General features: G+C 36.2%; 1 protein-coding gene across 1 annotated transcript in view; it reads left to right on the forward strand.

Annotated features, from left to right (window-relative positions):
* LOC140226677 (WD repeat-containing protein 27-like) overlaps positions 1 to 15,692 on the forward strand; it is a 21,806-nt gene continuing 6,114 nt past the window's right edge. The window contains exons 1-20 of the mRNA XM_072307120.1: positions 1 to 141; positions 1,205 to 1,346; positions 2,022 to 2,146; positions 3,115 to 3,228; positions 4,043 to 4,094; positions 4,631 to 4,701; positions 5,407 to 5,524; positions 6,357 to 6,597; positions 7,219 to 7,322; positions 7,809 to 7,903; positions 8,367 to 8,563; positions 9,192 to 9,392; positions 9,871 to 9,963; positions 10,384 to 10,490; positions 11,137 to 11,226; positions 11,861 to 12,039; positions 12,535 to 12,668; positions 13,392 to 13,489; positions 14,307 to 14,428; positions 14,921 to 15,018. Coding sequence (XP_072163221.1) covers positions 1 to 141; positions 1,205 to 1,346; positions 2,022 to 2,146; positions 3,115 to 3,228; positions 4,043 to 4,094; positions 4,631 to 4,701; positions 5,407 to 5,524; positions 6,357 to 6,597; positions 7,219 to 7,322; positions 7,809 to 7,903; positions 8,367 to 8,563; positions 9,192 to 9,392; positions 9,871 to 9,963; positions 10,384 to 10,490; positions 11,137 to 11,226; positions 11,861 to 12,039; positions 12,535 to 12,668; positions 13,392 to 13,489; positions 14,307 to 14,428; positions 14,921 to 15,018 — 2,522 coding nt within the window. The remainder of the gene's footprint in view (positions 142 to 1,204; positions 1,347 to 2,021; positions 2,147 to 3,114; positions 3,229 to 4,042; positions 4,095 to 4,630; positions 4,702 to 5,406; positions 5,525 to 6,356; positions 6,598 to 7,218; positions 7,323 to 7,808; positions 7,904 to 8,366; positions 8,564 to 9,191; positions 9,393 to 9,870; positions 9,964 to 10,383; positions 10,491 to 11,136; positions 11,227 to 11,860; positions 12,040 to 12,534; positions 12,669 to 13,391; positions 13,490 to 14,306; positions 14,429 to 14,920; positions 15,019 to 15,692) is intronic.

The raw sequence follows: 15,692 nt of genomic DNA on the forward strand, positions 1-15,692 counted from the left end.
ATGTCTGTTGTTCACAGATACACAATCCGTACCCCATACCCAACGTCACTTACCCAGTTTGGCTGCAATGATACGTATGTGGCATTACCGTTCAACAAATCATCCATCGGAGTGTGGAGCCTTCAGAGTTTGCAGTCAAAGGTCAGAATGTAGTGCTCAGCTTAATGGACTTCATTTCATACACTAAACAGTGACAGGCTTAAAATCTAGTAATACTCCACGGTAGTCACTTTTTACAATCTTGGCTCAGGGGTCATGTCTTAGATTACATTATATGATGAATGAAGTAAAGCAGGATTTTTTAATTATTTGTCTTTTAAACAGGTTAGCCCGTCAGTGGTCATACACAATTTTCCTTTGGGAACCGTGTTTTACAATATGACAGAAGTATGAGACATTGATACCACATCACATAGCTTCAGATTTAAAATACACAACAGAGATACAATCAAGATGCTCACTAGTGCAACACTGCATACCTACACCCTATGTAGCCTTTGCCTAGTTCTTTGCATTCATGTTATTTCTAGACTATACCAGTATTTGCTGTTCTGAATTTGGAGGTGAATATTTCTTTGGTTGGGGCCTATTCTACCTTTATATGGTAAAGTATTCCGTTCTTTTGCTGCTCTGTGTGAAAAAGACATTCTTTCCAAGTTTGATTTTTTTTATGGGAATGCAAAAGAAAACAGGTTTTTGTGAAAGGTTTCACTATGACCACCCTATTTAGCAAGATACCTTAGACATTTATGTACTGACAGACAAGGACCAAGTTTCATGATTTTCCTAAATATGAGTTTATGAATGCTAATGTAAAATTACAATCAAATGTGATGAAAGGCTGGATCCTAAAAGTGAATTTACCACTTGTTAGATTTTAGGATGGCTATCTCAGAAGTGAAAGGTTACAGATCAAGGGGATGAACTTGATAAAGCTCATCATTTCACTAAAAATCATCATCATCATCATTTAACTTAACATCATTTAACTAAAAACTTGTGGCTAGGAAGCTCACAGGTATCTCAAACAGGTTCAAAAGAGGTAGGAGAAGTGAAGTCATATCTTTTGATGAGATGAGATGGTCATTCTTTCCTTCCTCCACGTTCTTGACACACTTGACAGTCTTATCTTGGCTTTTAGTCTTACTAGGTCACCATATTCCATGAAGTAAAATGTTCATTTTTTTTGTACATTTATTTGCAGCCCCTAGAATTGGTGGCACACAAGAAGAAAGTATCGGCGATTGCGTTTGGCAAACAGCACAACCCCACCCTCCTCTGCACTGCAGGATCTGACTACATCATTGTTTGGAATGTTGAACAAGCAAGGGCAACGTATGAGATTGGTAAGTCAGAGTTAAGAGGAGGAGCAGTCACGTCTTTGTCTTTGGAATTCTTCATTTCACCCTTGCCTCAAGTGCTGCTCACACGAACGCACTTAAGTTGAGCAACATAAGCGAAAGCACTCTTGTTTCTCCCAAACGTGTCAGATGTCTAGACAGAGCTCTGACATTTGACTTAGCAAATGGCATCTGAAGCAGCTATGGCAAGGTTATAACGGTATTGTGCAACCCATTGGCAAGTTATCTCCATCAAACTAGGGTGGAGTGCCAAAGTTATGACGCTTGTAACTCGTTGCTTAGTTAAACCAATCAAAACAAAATCATAAAACTGCCTAACCTGTGAAATATGGTCTAATTCAGGCCCTGTCCTGAAAAACAACAAGATATTTCACATTTAAAGTACCTAGGAATGTTTTCCAAAAATTGTGTGTGTTTGTGTGTTTTGTTTTGTTTTTTTCTTTATAATCTGATTTTTCTACGTTTGGCTCTTGAAATGCTTTCTTTGCTGGCTTTGTGTGGTATTAATTTTTCCAAATTTTCCCTGCAAATTAATCTAAAATCAAGAATAACAAATATACATGTTTAATTTGTTTAGCTGTAAATAGATGATATGTGTAAAATATTTGTATATATATTCCAGGTATGTCACATGCAATGCATTTTTATTTTTAACTGTAGGGCAACAGATCAGAGGGGTTATAGTGGGAACCAGCTACCAGGAGCCACAGTACCTGAGCTTTAATGCGGATGACAGTCTACTCGCTGTCTGTGTCGAGAATGAGGTCTTGGTCCTCGATGCCAAGGTAATATGAGATTTTAGCAGTGTCTTCTTTTTAGTCTTTGACTAAAGAAAATTCTCATAACTCTTGAGTCTTTTAATGCTTCTACATGAATATCTGTGATGGGTTGAAATCGTACCGGTAGTCATAATGTACATACCCCATTTTCCAATGTTGAAACATATATTTCTACTGTTCTTGTTATTTTGCAGTCATTACTTGACACAACCTATTACCTGGGTCCATCGGCAAAAGATGGCTCAGGTGATGCACAGGAAGGTCGTTCAGTAGAGCTGCTCTGAATAGAGATATGTGACTCATTATTTATCCATACATATACTGTATATGTACACCATGGTGTATAATTTCCATAATGTGCTGACAAATATGGCTGCCCCTAACCTACAGACAAAGCAGACAAGCTATCATTGCACCAGACTTTGTTCATCAGTTGAAGTTTCATGTGAATTCACAACATTCATAATGAATGTTTAGTTGAATTGTTGACTGTGGTGTCTTTGATATCTTGGAATGTGAGAGCCAGGGAGACAAAATATATGCATATGGATGTATTTTGTCAGGGTCGAGGAATGCGATTGCATACCATGCATTCTTTTGTAAAAATGAGTTATTCCTAGTGTACTTACTCCATGCATCATGTAATGAAGTTACAAAAGAAAAAAAAAATAATATGTGCTGTCTCAGTACTGCAGTGCATAAGTAAGTCGGCTGAGAATGATAAGGGCGTTAAGTTGCCACTAAACCCATAGTGTTCACGACCACTTAACGCCCTTCTCATTCTCAACAGATGAGTGTATAGATTTAGTAAAGTAGAAAAGTAAATGGATGAATGCATAGATAGATTGATAACAAAAAAACAAAACAGTGTATTTTGTTTATTTTGGAAACTTGCTCCCATAGGTGGGTTAGATTTGCTTTGATTGAATTGTATATAAATAAAACCAGGCACTGTCATATTTTGTTTGCTATAGGAGGAGAGGCTGGACACAAGACTAGAGGGCCACTCAGGCCAGGTGATGTGTGCGGAGTTCTGTGTCCATTCACCTGATATGGTCGTCTCTGCCTCAGAAGACAGAACATTCAAAGTAAGAGCAGTGGATGGCAATGCCAGTTACCTTGACCCTATTATGGTATTGTAAAACAAGGAGAAAAAGGTATCACATTTTGAACCAATTAATCAAGTGCTATCACCTGTCAAAGTCACAATGCTGACCCCAAATGTTTTGAAATTTACTACACTTGCAGTGACTAGTGCATGAGATTGATATGCACATTATAAAAATTGCCTTTTATCAGTGGCAATTACAACTTAGTCTGTTATAAATAGAAGTGTACATGGGGAATTAGACATTCATTATTTTCAATATCTTTGCTATCGTATCAGTCATTTTTTTTCTCAAGTTCAAGTACTACTAGTAGTTTTTAAAATCATTGTGTTGTGTGTTAAAATCTATTGACTGTTGATGGCAATGAAATTATAATAGTGAAAAGATTTACAGTTTGGAAAGCATGTCTGAAAATTCTATTCTCTCATTTTTGTCTTGTATGTTGCAATAACTCTTTTTTTTTTTTCATTGTGCTGAGTTGATTATAAATTGTATACTGCTGTCATTAGATTTCCAGTATCACAGGGAAATTCTGTTGCGCTTGTGTGTTTCTATTGTTTTACAATTTTGTGTTTCAGATCACAAATTTTACTAGTGCTCTGAAACTACTACTATTATTACTTTCATTTTGTAGATAATCAGCGGGGGGTCTTACAAGTTACAAGTTGTTGTTGTATTTTCAAATTGGTAGAACGCAAGTCTCAGTACTCATGTTTATGCAAGAAACTGTTTTTACTGTATGAAGTATGATTTGTGCAGTATGAAGAAATTTCCATTTTATTTCTGAATGCAGGTATGGGACATTGCAAACCAGTGTCTTATATATCAGTCAAGTATTGTCTCTGGTAAGATTTCAGAAAAATCTATCCATTCTTATGATGACCTCAATTTTATCAAGATTGGTGTAAATATGAGAGAATAAATCACTTTTTAGATTTGGAGCAGTGTTGTTTGTGGTTCATACTCATGGTACAAGTTCAAATATTATCAGTGAATAGTAAAGCTTGAGATGCATTTGACACCATTTCAATTTAATAGAATGTAACAAGGCATGTTATGGAGAGGATATAAGATTTGGCAGAACATGGTAAGGCAGTGTTTTGGGTGGGATGGGATATATACAAGGAAAGTGGTAGAAAAATACCCACCAACATTCTAATGTTTGCCTTTTTTGTAGCTATTGTACACAACTTTCCTATATCACTTTGGATTAATGCAGCCTTGCGAGAAAATTATGAAATGATACCAGCGAGATGAAATACTTTACACAAATTTCACACATGGAATATGTATTCTGTGATTTCGGAACCTTAAAATGAACAAAATTTTGTTCTGTAAATAAATTGTTTGGTTCATTGGTCTTCATTCTTCAACCTCACAGCCTCGCCCTTTCTGTGTCTTGCTGTGGATCCAATACATCAATGTGTTGCTGTGGGAACCACAGATGGACAGGTGATTTATGGTAGCAAATCATTAGCAGATCCTTCAGATATTTTCTTTTTTCAACTCGTCATATAGCTAACTGGATAGCAAATTATACTGGTAGTGTATGTAGCTTAAAAACCAAACAGAAATCAGATTGTGTGAAAGAAAAGGGATCAAAGTATAGTGTGTTTGATGCAGGGCAGCAAAACTGAGTATTTATGGATGGAGCTGAATTGTTGACTAAGATCGTGATATTGCAAGAGCAACGCAGAGATGGTATCCTGAACATGTCAGAAGATTCTCAATGTGGCATAATACTGCCTATGGCAAGGTGCGCTGACTCAAACTATGAACTTTATTTCTTCTTGCAATCAATATTCGTGTGAAATTATGATCCAATGTGGCAAAAGACAGTTTAATCCATCATTTAAAGGGATTGTGTGGTTTTGGTTGAGGTGGAGATTCAAATTTTAACTTTTTGTGAGATAATTAGAAACCACTTATATGAAATAATAAAGAGCATACAATTCTACAAGGAATTAAGAGTTTATTTCATGAAAATCGTTTTTGAACAAAGCAAAACAAACTGGCCCTAATGAAAGGTTGGACCCATGGAAAGTATCCCCTAACAGCCAAGCAGCAGTTTGGGATGTAATGTGAGATTACTATAGCTTTATGCTGACTATGTCACTTAGAGATTTTAAAGATATTCTAATTTCTCGCTAATTCCAGCTCAGGATATATGACTTGGAGGAAGGAAAGGGCTTCCGTTGTCTCCACCACATCGACATTGCAAAACATGTCAGAAAGCAAACCGTACTGAAGACTGAACAGAGTGCCACTTATCAAGGTACAGTGTGTAAATGTGATCCATCTTTAAATGACATACTGCCCAGATTGTTTGAGACAAATGAGTTTTGTTGTATGTGTGTCATGCTGGGTCACAATCTCAATTTTCATCGTATTAACGAGCATTATTTTGTGCTGTATTAAATCTCTTCTTTTTAGATTCTTCTATAAAACACCTCTGAATTTACCTCGCCTGACTTTGTTGTGCATTATGCAAATGTATTGCCTCTTATTGTCATCATTACCTTGAATCATATTTATGAAATGACATATTTGTTTCTCAGTGAAATATAACATACATATAGAATGCAGTCACTTGGTAATAATGGCAAGTCATTCCCATAATTTTAGTGTGATTATTTGGGTTAGGTTACTTTTTAAAGGTCAAGGTCTGTAATTACGGTTTGTATGAAAATAAACTATAAAGATCTTGAAAGAAAAAAAAAATTACCTTTCAGATGTTGAAGCTTAATCGCTCTATTGAATGAGATGAGATATTGAATTACAGTAAAGTATTTCCAAAACTCAGCTGTCAAAGTAGAAAAATAAAGGAAGTGCCAGTCAGGCAGTCCCAAATAAGTGGATTGAAATGAAGAAGGGAAAGTGAAAGCATATCTATCAACAAAAATTTTGGCAGAGCCTTCAACACTTTCCCTAGCAGGTGCAGATTGTTAGGTTGTTGTTGTTGTTTTTTTATTATTCATGAATAGTCCTCTCATCTTTTTAATGAAAAATAATCTTTTCAGTGTTCATACATGAAAACTTTGCATGATGAGAATTCTAAGTATCAACAGTCTCCACCTGGTTTCTATCTACTTCCTATACCCATAAAGGCCCTGCTACCATCAGCAGTCGCCCGTCGTGGCAGACTCAAAGCAACAACAACAGCTCATCCTCTCCCCCGGATGAGGTCGAGGATGAAGACGTCCAGTCAGAATCAGGGGAGAGCATACTGGGCGTGGCTTTCTCCCAACCTGCAGTGATTCCCTCGACGCTACCTGGCGGGGCCAGAGGGAAGAGGGAGGAGCATCGCAGTGTGCCCAGCTTCCTCCTACCAGACACTTCACTTGTAGAGTAAGCTATGTAGGAGATTCAGCATCATTATCAGACTCGCTGTCTCAGGCAGTTATGATTCTAATTTGTTAAGTAAAGTTATAAAACAAATAATGACCATAATGTGGTACCAATGATTCTACATTAGTAGAGCTTTTTATGTACACTTGCATCTGACACATAACTGTGCATATATGGGAAGAGTATGGGGGATGGATGCAGAACAGAAATAGTAAGCCTTACAGGCAGGATGTACTTTCTGTCTATATCTTTGTTGGGAAAGAATGGGATCATTCATGGGGTGGTTACTTCATTTGCTTTGTTTTACTCAATATAGTGAATGACATACATATGAGGGACAGCACAAATATTGCAACTGTGGATTGGCCTTGAGCTTAAGTGATTGTCAATCCTACCAAGGTTCTTCTTCTTCTTATCATGGGGGAATAGGATACGTGAGCAATCTGTGGCAAAGGTTCTAAAGTTTGGGGACATTTTTATGTCAAATAGATAAAGGGGGCTGTCTGACCTGACATTCTGAAGAGCTGATGATAATTGATAATCGAGTTGGGTAAATGGAGAGACAAACTCTTAATGATATTTGTGAAAGCAAAATTGTGTCTACCATCTTCCTATTAACAGTGAGTTGCAAGAGAGCTCATCCCACTTGCTGGTAGGCACACCAGGGGCCTTACTCCAGCTTAATGCTTCCAGCTGCACCGTTGAACAATATATAGACTTTCAAGGTAAGTTGGTTATGTATTCTTCCTCACTTGATATTGGAGGCAGGAGTTGGCATAGTGCTCTTTGCAACAGAGAGAGAGAAAAAAAATATATATATGTGACTCTTTTTGTTGGTATCATTAAGAATGAAAAATAACAGTGATTGCTTATATGCTAATGACAGATTCATAATCAGAATGATCAAAGATAGAGATTGGAATGTGAGGTAGTGGCAATCCTAAATTGAAGACCTCGGGGGAAATGTAACCAGCTATTGCATGTTTGGCGAAGTTGCGCTAGTAGCTGCATGCAAGGACCTAACCTCTTCACATGAAATTTGAAAGGGTTATACAGGACTCAGTGTATGATTGGTCTGATTAACCTGCTGGTCTGCTGCAAAACCTTGTGGAATGAATTACCTCCACTGTTATAAAGTAATTGAACAGGGAGTATAGAGAAAATGTCCAGGGTCAGTCGAGCAATGTTCAATTCTATATTATATCCCTTAGATGATATACAGTCTGAAGAGCACCTAGACCAGGAGAGCAAACAGATCGGAGTGGCTGGGAACTATGCATTTTCACCAAGCCCTACACCATCACAGGTAGTTGATATGCAGCAGTGCTTTCTCGTGTTTATTCTCACTGTTGTTGTTGTCTGTATCAAACTCTTGTCAATTGCCAGTGACTAAGTGACATGCAGAATCACACTCAATAATATCTTCTTTTTTGGGGGATGACTATGAGTCTCCTTTGATATGACTTTTGTGTAAGTAAAAAAAAATAAATAAAAATGTAAGGCCCCTTCATATTAGCATTAATCCTCTTTCATGAAGTCATGTTATGGTTAATGATGGTTTAATGGCAAGCTGATTTGAATTGAGAAATGCCTTTCACTTTTCAAACACCCAAACTTTGATGTGCTTCAATGGGCACCATACATATTGAGAAAGTAGAGATTATGACACTGTACTTTTGTTTATTGTAATGGAGTATTATTTTAAAACAGTTATCATTATGGTGGGAATATCATTCATGTTTATGTGTCAACTGTCATTTACTTTTCAGATGATATGCCTGGTGGGTGGCCTCTTTCACAACTCAGTCAATATTCTGAATGTTTCGTGTAAAGACAGCAGGAAAGTTCATTCCAGTGGAGACACTGATGGCAGCCTGTCCAAACACATGGAAGCTTCACTGGCCATCTCTGCGCCCTCCTCAGTCACTGATGGGGAAAACAGAGCAGTCATTTCTGTTGTCCCAGAGTAAGAGGATTTTGACTGATTTTTCGCCCATCTACTTTATTTTGTCCAAATCATGATGATGAATTATGATGTGTGTTTTATCACTTTAGTTCAGCAAGTGTCAGATGAAGAACTAATACTGTAAAAGTGGATATTTTCGTGCGAGTAATTTTTGCCTTCTGCCAAGAAAGATGAATTTTGTGTGTTTTTTCATGCTGCAGAATCAAGACATTTCATAGTGGTACACATAACAAGCAAAAATTTTTGAGTGCTTTTATTTTTGCGTTAGTTTCTGGTCACATGAAATGCACAAAAATTTCCACACCACGAAAATTTACACTTTTTCAGTACAATGACAAATTTATATATTTATGTTTAAGGTCAGCAAAATCTCATTGTCTTTGTGTATGTCAATCAAAAAACATTAACAATTTTAAAGATTTGTTCATGACTTTTGTTGTGGTGTTAAGTGGAATAGTGTGGCATGAAAAATTAAACAGTGTCATTACACACAGTGCAGGTATTGAATTGCTCAAATTTTCTCTTCCTGTCAGTAGTGTATAAACAAACAAAAACTGGCGTGACATTAATATGAACTAAAAGCAAAAACCTCATTCCTAATGGCTGTATGCCTCATAAATTCATAAAGCGCTCCACTGACAGAGCATTCATTACTGCGTGCTGAAATGGTGCTGAAGTCAAGCCAACAGCCAGCGTCGCTGTCAGCCAACAAGAGCAGGAAACCGAGGTCAGCTGGGGCCAAAGGTCATGAGAGGTCAAAGGGAATCAAGGACCAACCTCTCACCTTCAAGTCTAAAGTCCATTCCTCTGGCTATTCATCTGCACCAAGGTGAGAAAATTTGTCATTTTCTCATGGATTGACTTATCTCATGATCGTGAGACTTTTGGAAGTTTTTTCACAGACAGAGTGTTAATTCATTTTAGAGTTTGTCATTTGATTGCCTTGTGAATAATTGTGCATTATCAGCCTTGATACGGCAAGACCAGCCAGTGAAGCAGAAAATTATCATGTCACAATGTAATTGTTTGTCCACAGTTCAATTAATATTTTGATTCTTTTACATGTCAAGATGAAGTGAGCAAAATTGTGTGACTGAAGAGTGAGACCACAGTACAGCCAAAATAAAATGGTGTGAGATTGTGGTAGCATGTGAAGTAGATATCACACACAAATATCCTTTTTGATAGTTTTCATTTATTTCTATTTTTAAAGTTTGCCTCTGCAAGACTTACCGTGTGTCACATCTTGCAAGATTCTCGTGAAAAAAATGCTAATCTTTCTGTCCATGATTCTTCATTCTTTTCAGGGCCAAGATGTTTTCTCCCCAAACCAAGCAGCCTGCAGCAGCCAAAATGGGCAGCAACAAGTCCAAAATAGCAGGATCAGGTCCTGGAATGAGGTATTCATGGAGTAATCTGAAAACTACTAGTAACTTGTTAGCTGAGGGTGCTAATCACAAGGAGATCAGTTTGCACGTTCAGTTTAGAGGAATCTGTTAATGTTCTTGGAAGTTAGAAAGAAAAATACCATCCTATCTCCATTCCCCCCTCCCCTGCTTTGGTTACACGATCATTTTGGCAAAGAGGATCTTGATGCTTACCTCTGAAGGCATAAATTTCCCTAAAGCAAAGTTAAGTTGAATGACAGCTGTTGTGTAAATGAAGTAGATAGTTAAAGATTATTGCAGAATGGGGAAAATCTATGACAGAATGATAACTTGGGTAGTTTCATGTCTGTCACTGAGTTCAGTAACTTAATACACTGCGATATGTGTTCCCTCATATTAGATTTTTGTTTTTGTGTTTATTCCACTTCAAAGCTCAATGTTGAGAGAGTATCCACGTGATGCTGAGCCTCCTGAAACCCTCCAGACTAAACTAGTGGTTAGTGAGCAGGGTTCTCCCATCAACTCCGTCCAGTTCTCAGGTCAGAGGATCATTCTCTTTCTCCTCCATCTCCTCAGCAGGAGTCCAAATTCTATAATTTTCATTCCATGGTAACATTGTTTAATGATAAGAATGATAAAAAACATAAACAAATCAAAAGATTTGCATTTGAATTCTTAAATTGTTACTGCAATGTTCATGCTATCCTATGGCTTCATATGAATACATGCTGTGTGATATTGCTTGTATCATATACATGCAGTAGAAAAATATAATGTTGCAATATAATTTTCTTTAGTTTGCAGTAATGCTTTGCTTTTGCACTCTAGGAGTGATGTCTCTTTCACATTACTGTCAAAAGAATATTCATCATTCATGATAAATTGTTCTTAAAGTGAATTTAATGGTAGAGAAAGACAACTTATTGATTTCAGTAGATAGATAGAGAGATCGATGCAGTAGATAGGTGTAAACTAAATGAATAGACAGACGGGTAAGATGTATGGTCGGCATGTCAATAATGGATACATAGTAATACAAAAGAGAAAGTAACGAGAAAATTGTATTTGTACTGTCCATAGTGCTTTTGCTTTCTCTGAAATGTATTTTTTAAAAAGTGTCTACCTCTGACATACATTTATGAGATATCTAAATATTTGACTCCTATGTGCATGATATCCTCCTAGACGATGGCCAAAGTCTCGTCTGTGGTATGGCAGACAGATCTGCACAACTCTTCAAAATGCCACTGACGGGCAAAGGAGCAGCATTTTCAGGTAACCACATACAGGAAATCATTAAACTTTTTGGTGCTTTGAGTTATCATCATTTTCAACGTATAGTTGACCCATCAATTTTCATAAATCTAGCAATTTAGAGGCTTGAATAACCAGAGGAGTTCTGGTTGACTTTGCGCTTGATTTATTATACGACCAATACTAATTGTAACTCTGTTTCAATAAAGATACTTACATTGTATGCTTGATTTAAAGCACATATTTTATAGCAAATCAAGTGTAACTTTTTTGAATTGCATCAATTGTAAGATCAATCTTATGATCACTCTTTATGAAACAGGCCCCAGAGCTTCAGTGGAAAAATTCTTTTGCTTTACCCTGGAAAACACAAGGTAAATTTCTTCATTTTTGCAGGTACCTACAGTTTCTGCTAAACCTGGAACTTTCTGCAAAGATGTTGGTGCCTCAAATGTGAAATGTGAAAGAGATGTTTCTCCAACACATCAACAAAGAAATAAAAAAACGACAAACAAACTTTGCTAAACAAAACCAAAGTTCTAATGATTCTTGATAATCTAAGTAATTTATGATGAGAGATCAATATCAGTGATTTGACAGAGATGCTGATACAGATATTTTTTTCTTCCCCTTGACCCTCTCTGATCTCTTTAAGGTCACAACGGAGTGGTCAAGAGTGCCCGCTGGAGTCACAGTGGTCAGTGGGTTATCACAGCCTCAGTAGACAGAACGGCCAAAGTCTGGACCAGAGGAATGTCTGAGCCTGTCATGACCTTGGACAGGGTCACACACAACTTTACGGCAGACAAAGAAAAGCCAGCTACAACAGATAAGGTGAGATTAATGTTCCTTATCTGATATTTTTGTAGTAACAAAAAACAATTATTAATTGCTTTAGGATTTTTATGTAAAGTAAAGCAAGTCAAGCATGTCCTATAAGTCATGTCGTTATCCTTAGAGTCCCAATTGCAACCAAACTCATAGAAATGTCTTAAGTATTATCATCAGAACTGTTCATTTTTGTACATTATGGCAGAACTGTATCACTTTTGTCTCATTCATTCTTGTGTTCATATCTGTGACAATGACTCCTTTTCTCCAGATTTCGTACCAGTACTGAAGATAGTATTTCATTCTCAACCAAGAACAAAACATTTGCATTTTCTTGAATCTGTACATGTAGAAAAGCCATTTCTTATCTGTTAGAATGTATCATTACAAAGTATTTTTAATTCCTATGTTGGCTCATTGACTAGTCTTATCATGTAGACATTAAGTTTACAGAAGTGTGAATATTGAGACTAGTTCTTTCGCTGTGTACCACTCTAGAGCAATGCGCAGTATGGGAAAGAGATCCACCATGCACAGTTCTACTATGTGGATCGTTTCATTCTCTTGACGTCAGGTGACTCCCTCTTCCTCTATAAGTATCATCTTGACACCAAGGTTGATGACATTAAGAGGTGAGAACTTCGGTCTCGTGTGTTTCATGTTTGATTACAGCTTGCTGCATGTTGGACAGCTCATATATCATGGGTCCAATCTCTCTAGGACAGGCTACAAATTCAAACCTCTAATAGCATGAGCACATGTGTTAGTCTCATTCATTCTCGCACTGTGAATTCCAACATTTTTTTTTTCAATGGCAATATGTGCTTTTTATAATGGTATCTTCTGAGCCACCATGATGTTTAAGGCATAAATGCATCTGGCATCAATATTGATTATGAATACCACAAATGCATGAAAAATACACAGCTATGTATATTCTTTACAAAAGTATGATGTTCATCATTTTCTAATGTGCTCCATGAGAAAGACAAATTCTCTGTCAATCAAGTAATTCTTTGTGCTAGATCAGCTTGGAATCCACATACTTTTGCAAAGACAGGAATGGTAATCCCATCTATTTTTCGTAGAAGTAATTTAAACTCTTTGTTATCAAAGACCAGAGACTAGTTTTGTCACATCAATTACAACCAGAAGCAGATGCATATTTTAATTGTGTATATTTAAAGTCTGTGATCCATTTCATCTGGCTCAACACAGCCAGGGGCAAGCACATCCATATTTTCAACTAAGAAAACAAATTACTGAAGTGATTGTTGAAAGGCAATATTATGTATGACATCTTTTATTTCCTTTGTTTAAAACTAACTGTGAATTCCGCATTCCTGTTTTTGCAGATATCAAAGCCATTCTCGTTACAAGCTTGTCAAGAAATTCCAGTTACAAAAGGCCCAGCAGATTACATCAGTGTCAGCCATCAATGCCTTCAACTCATGTATCCTTTTCTTTCAAGCACCACCGCTTCATCTGATTGTGTCCGAAGGCAATATTCATTACAGATTTTTACGAAAAGTTTGTTTTTGTTTTGATTGAATGTGGCAGCAATGATGACTATTTTTCGAAGAATGTGGTATTCTCTTTTGAATGAAATTATGCTTTGTCTTTTAGACCAGGTACTGGCATTTTGTTTGTATTCTTTTACAAGATGTGTAATCATACGAAGCATTTTAAAACTTAAAGATCCCATTTATTTTGGAATTGTATCCAATTTTTAATATAAGAAATTGCCATTGCTAATAGGAAATATATTTCAAGACATCAATATTTTATACTTCATGAAATCCATATCTTATTAAATACATAATTTCATATTCCTTATGAAAAAAATTTCTGTATTTGATGAAGTTCATATTTCAAATTCAATAAAATCTTTTTTTTTATGTTACCAATATTTTATATTTGCTGAAATTATTTTGTATATATTTGATATCTGTATTTCATATTTTGTGAAATACATATGAGAGCAGTGTATGAACTTGTGTGACAGAAACTCTCTTCCACCTCTCTGCTTTAACCAAGGAGTGTTACTGATCTACTCAGACAGGAGCTTTGTTAGGCAAGAGTACACACTCCAATGCTTTACATGACTTGTCTTCAACCTACAGTCCTACATTTCGCATTGCATGTTATCACCGTATAGCATAGGGTACGGTCACAAGTTGCTGCCGTCATATGTGCATTGCATGATTGATATGTTAAAGGCAAACATCTGTCTGGATAGTTTCACTTAACTTTCACTCGACCTTCATCAGACATTGTACTGTGCGCTGGTTCAGACAAGTCTCTGGAAGTCATTGACCTCAATGTGGGAAATACGGTTGCACAAATCCCAGAGGTACATTCCCGGGCAGTGCATGCCATAGCTCAGAATCAGGTAAGAAGAAGAAAGTACTTGAAAAACATTTGAAGAGGAGCACAGATCTCCACCAAGCAGCTCATTTCCACCCATATTGTGATTTCCATTTTAAAAAAAAAAATCACAAAAAGTCCTGGATCCAGATAGTGATCCACATCACTGCCAAAACTTGGTCGTCTGTTCCTTGTGTCATTATGAACTTTTCCTGAAAATTTCATCCAAATCCATACATAACTTTTTGAGTTATTTTGGAAACAAACAAACCAATTGGGACAAAAAACATAACTTCCTTGGCAGAGGTAAAGAAGAAGAGAGAATTACACTGATGCATCGGAATTCCTCTCTGTTAATAAAGAGTAGCCTTTTATTCTAAAACAAACATGATAGTGCTTTATGATCTAAATCTCATGAATCAAAAAGTCTGGAAATGCAAAATACAGAACTAAAACCAAAGGATTGTGAAGATTTACTCTGATGGTGCATGCTCTACTTTCCCTCCTTGACTTACAGGGATCTATTTATGCCAGCCATGCAGCAAGCAACTATGATCTCTTTGCCACAGCAGCTGTGACTAGTGGCATTAAGGTCTGGGACGTGAGAACTCAAAGGTAAGATTATGATGATGATAATAATAATAATGATGATGATAATTATCATTATTATTATCATTATTATTATTATTATTATCATTATTATTATTATTATTTTTATCATTATTATTATTATCATTATTATTATTATTATTATCATTATTATTATTATCATTATCATTATTATTATTATTATCATTATTATTATTATTATTATCATTATTATTATTATTATTATTATTATTATTATTATTATTATTATCATTATTATTATTATTATTATTATTATTATTATTATTATTATTATTATTATTATTATTATTATCATCATCATCATCATTACTACTACTATTTCTATTATTATCATTATTTATTTGGCATTTCAACATAAAATGCAAACAGAAAATCATGTATTTACATGATATAAAGAATGAGGTGACTCTAGGTGCATACCGCTGGTTGCCAAGGAAGGAAAAAGCAAACTTAATCACCAAGGCTCAAGGCCTTCCTCGATGATGCTGATGCTGGGAGACTAATTTCTGGTTGATGACATTTTTCTTTGTGACTACATATCAAGTTATCTCTTGTGTAATTTCGTGGGTCGAAAATCAGCTGCAAATGTTGTTTTTATGCCTCCGCCAACGAAGTGGCCGGAGGCATTATGTTTTCGGGTCGTCCGTCCGTTCGTCCGT

Source organism: Diadema setosum, chromosome 1 (genome assembly GCF_964275005.1).
Source record: "Diadema setosum chromosome 1, eeDiaSeto1, whole genome shotgun sequence".
NCBI lineage: Eukaryota > Metazoa > Echinodermata > Echinoidea > Diadematoida > Diadematidae > Diadema > Diadema setosum.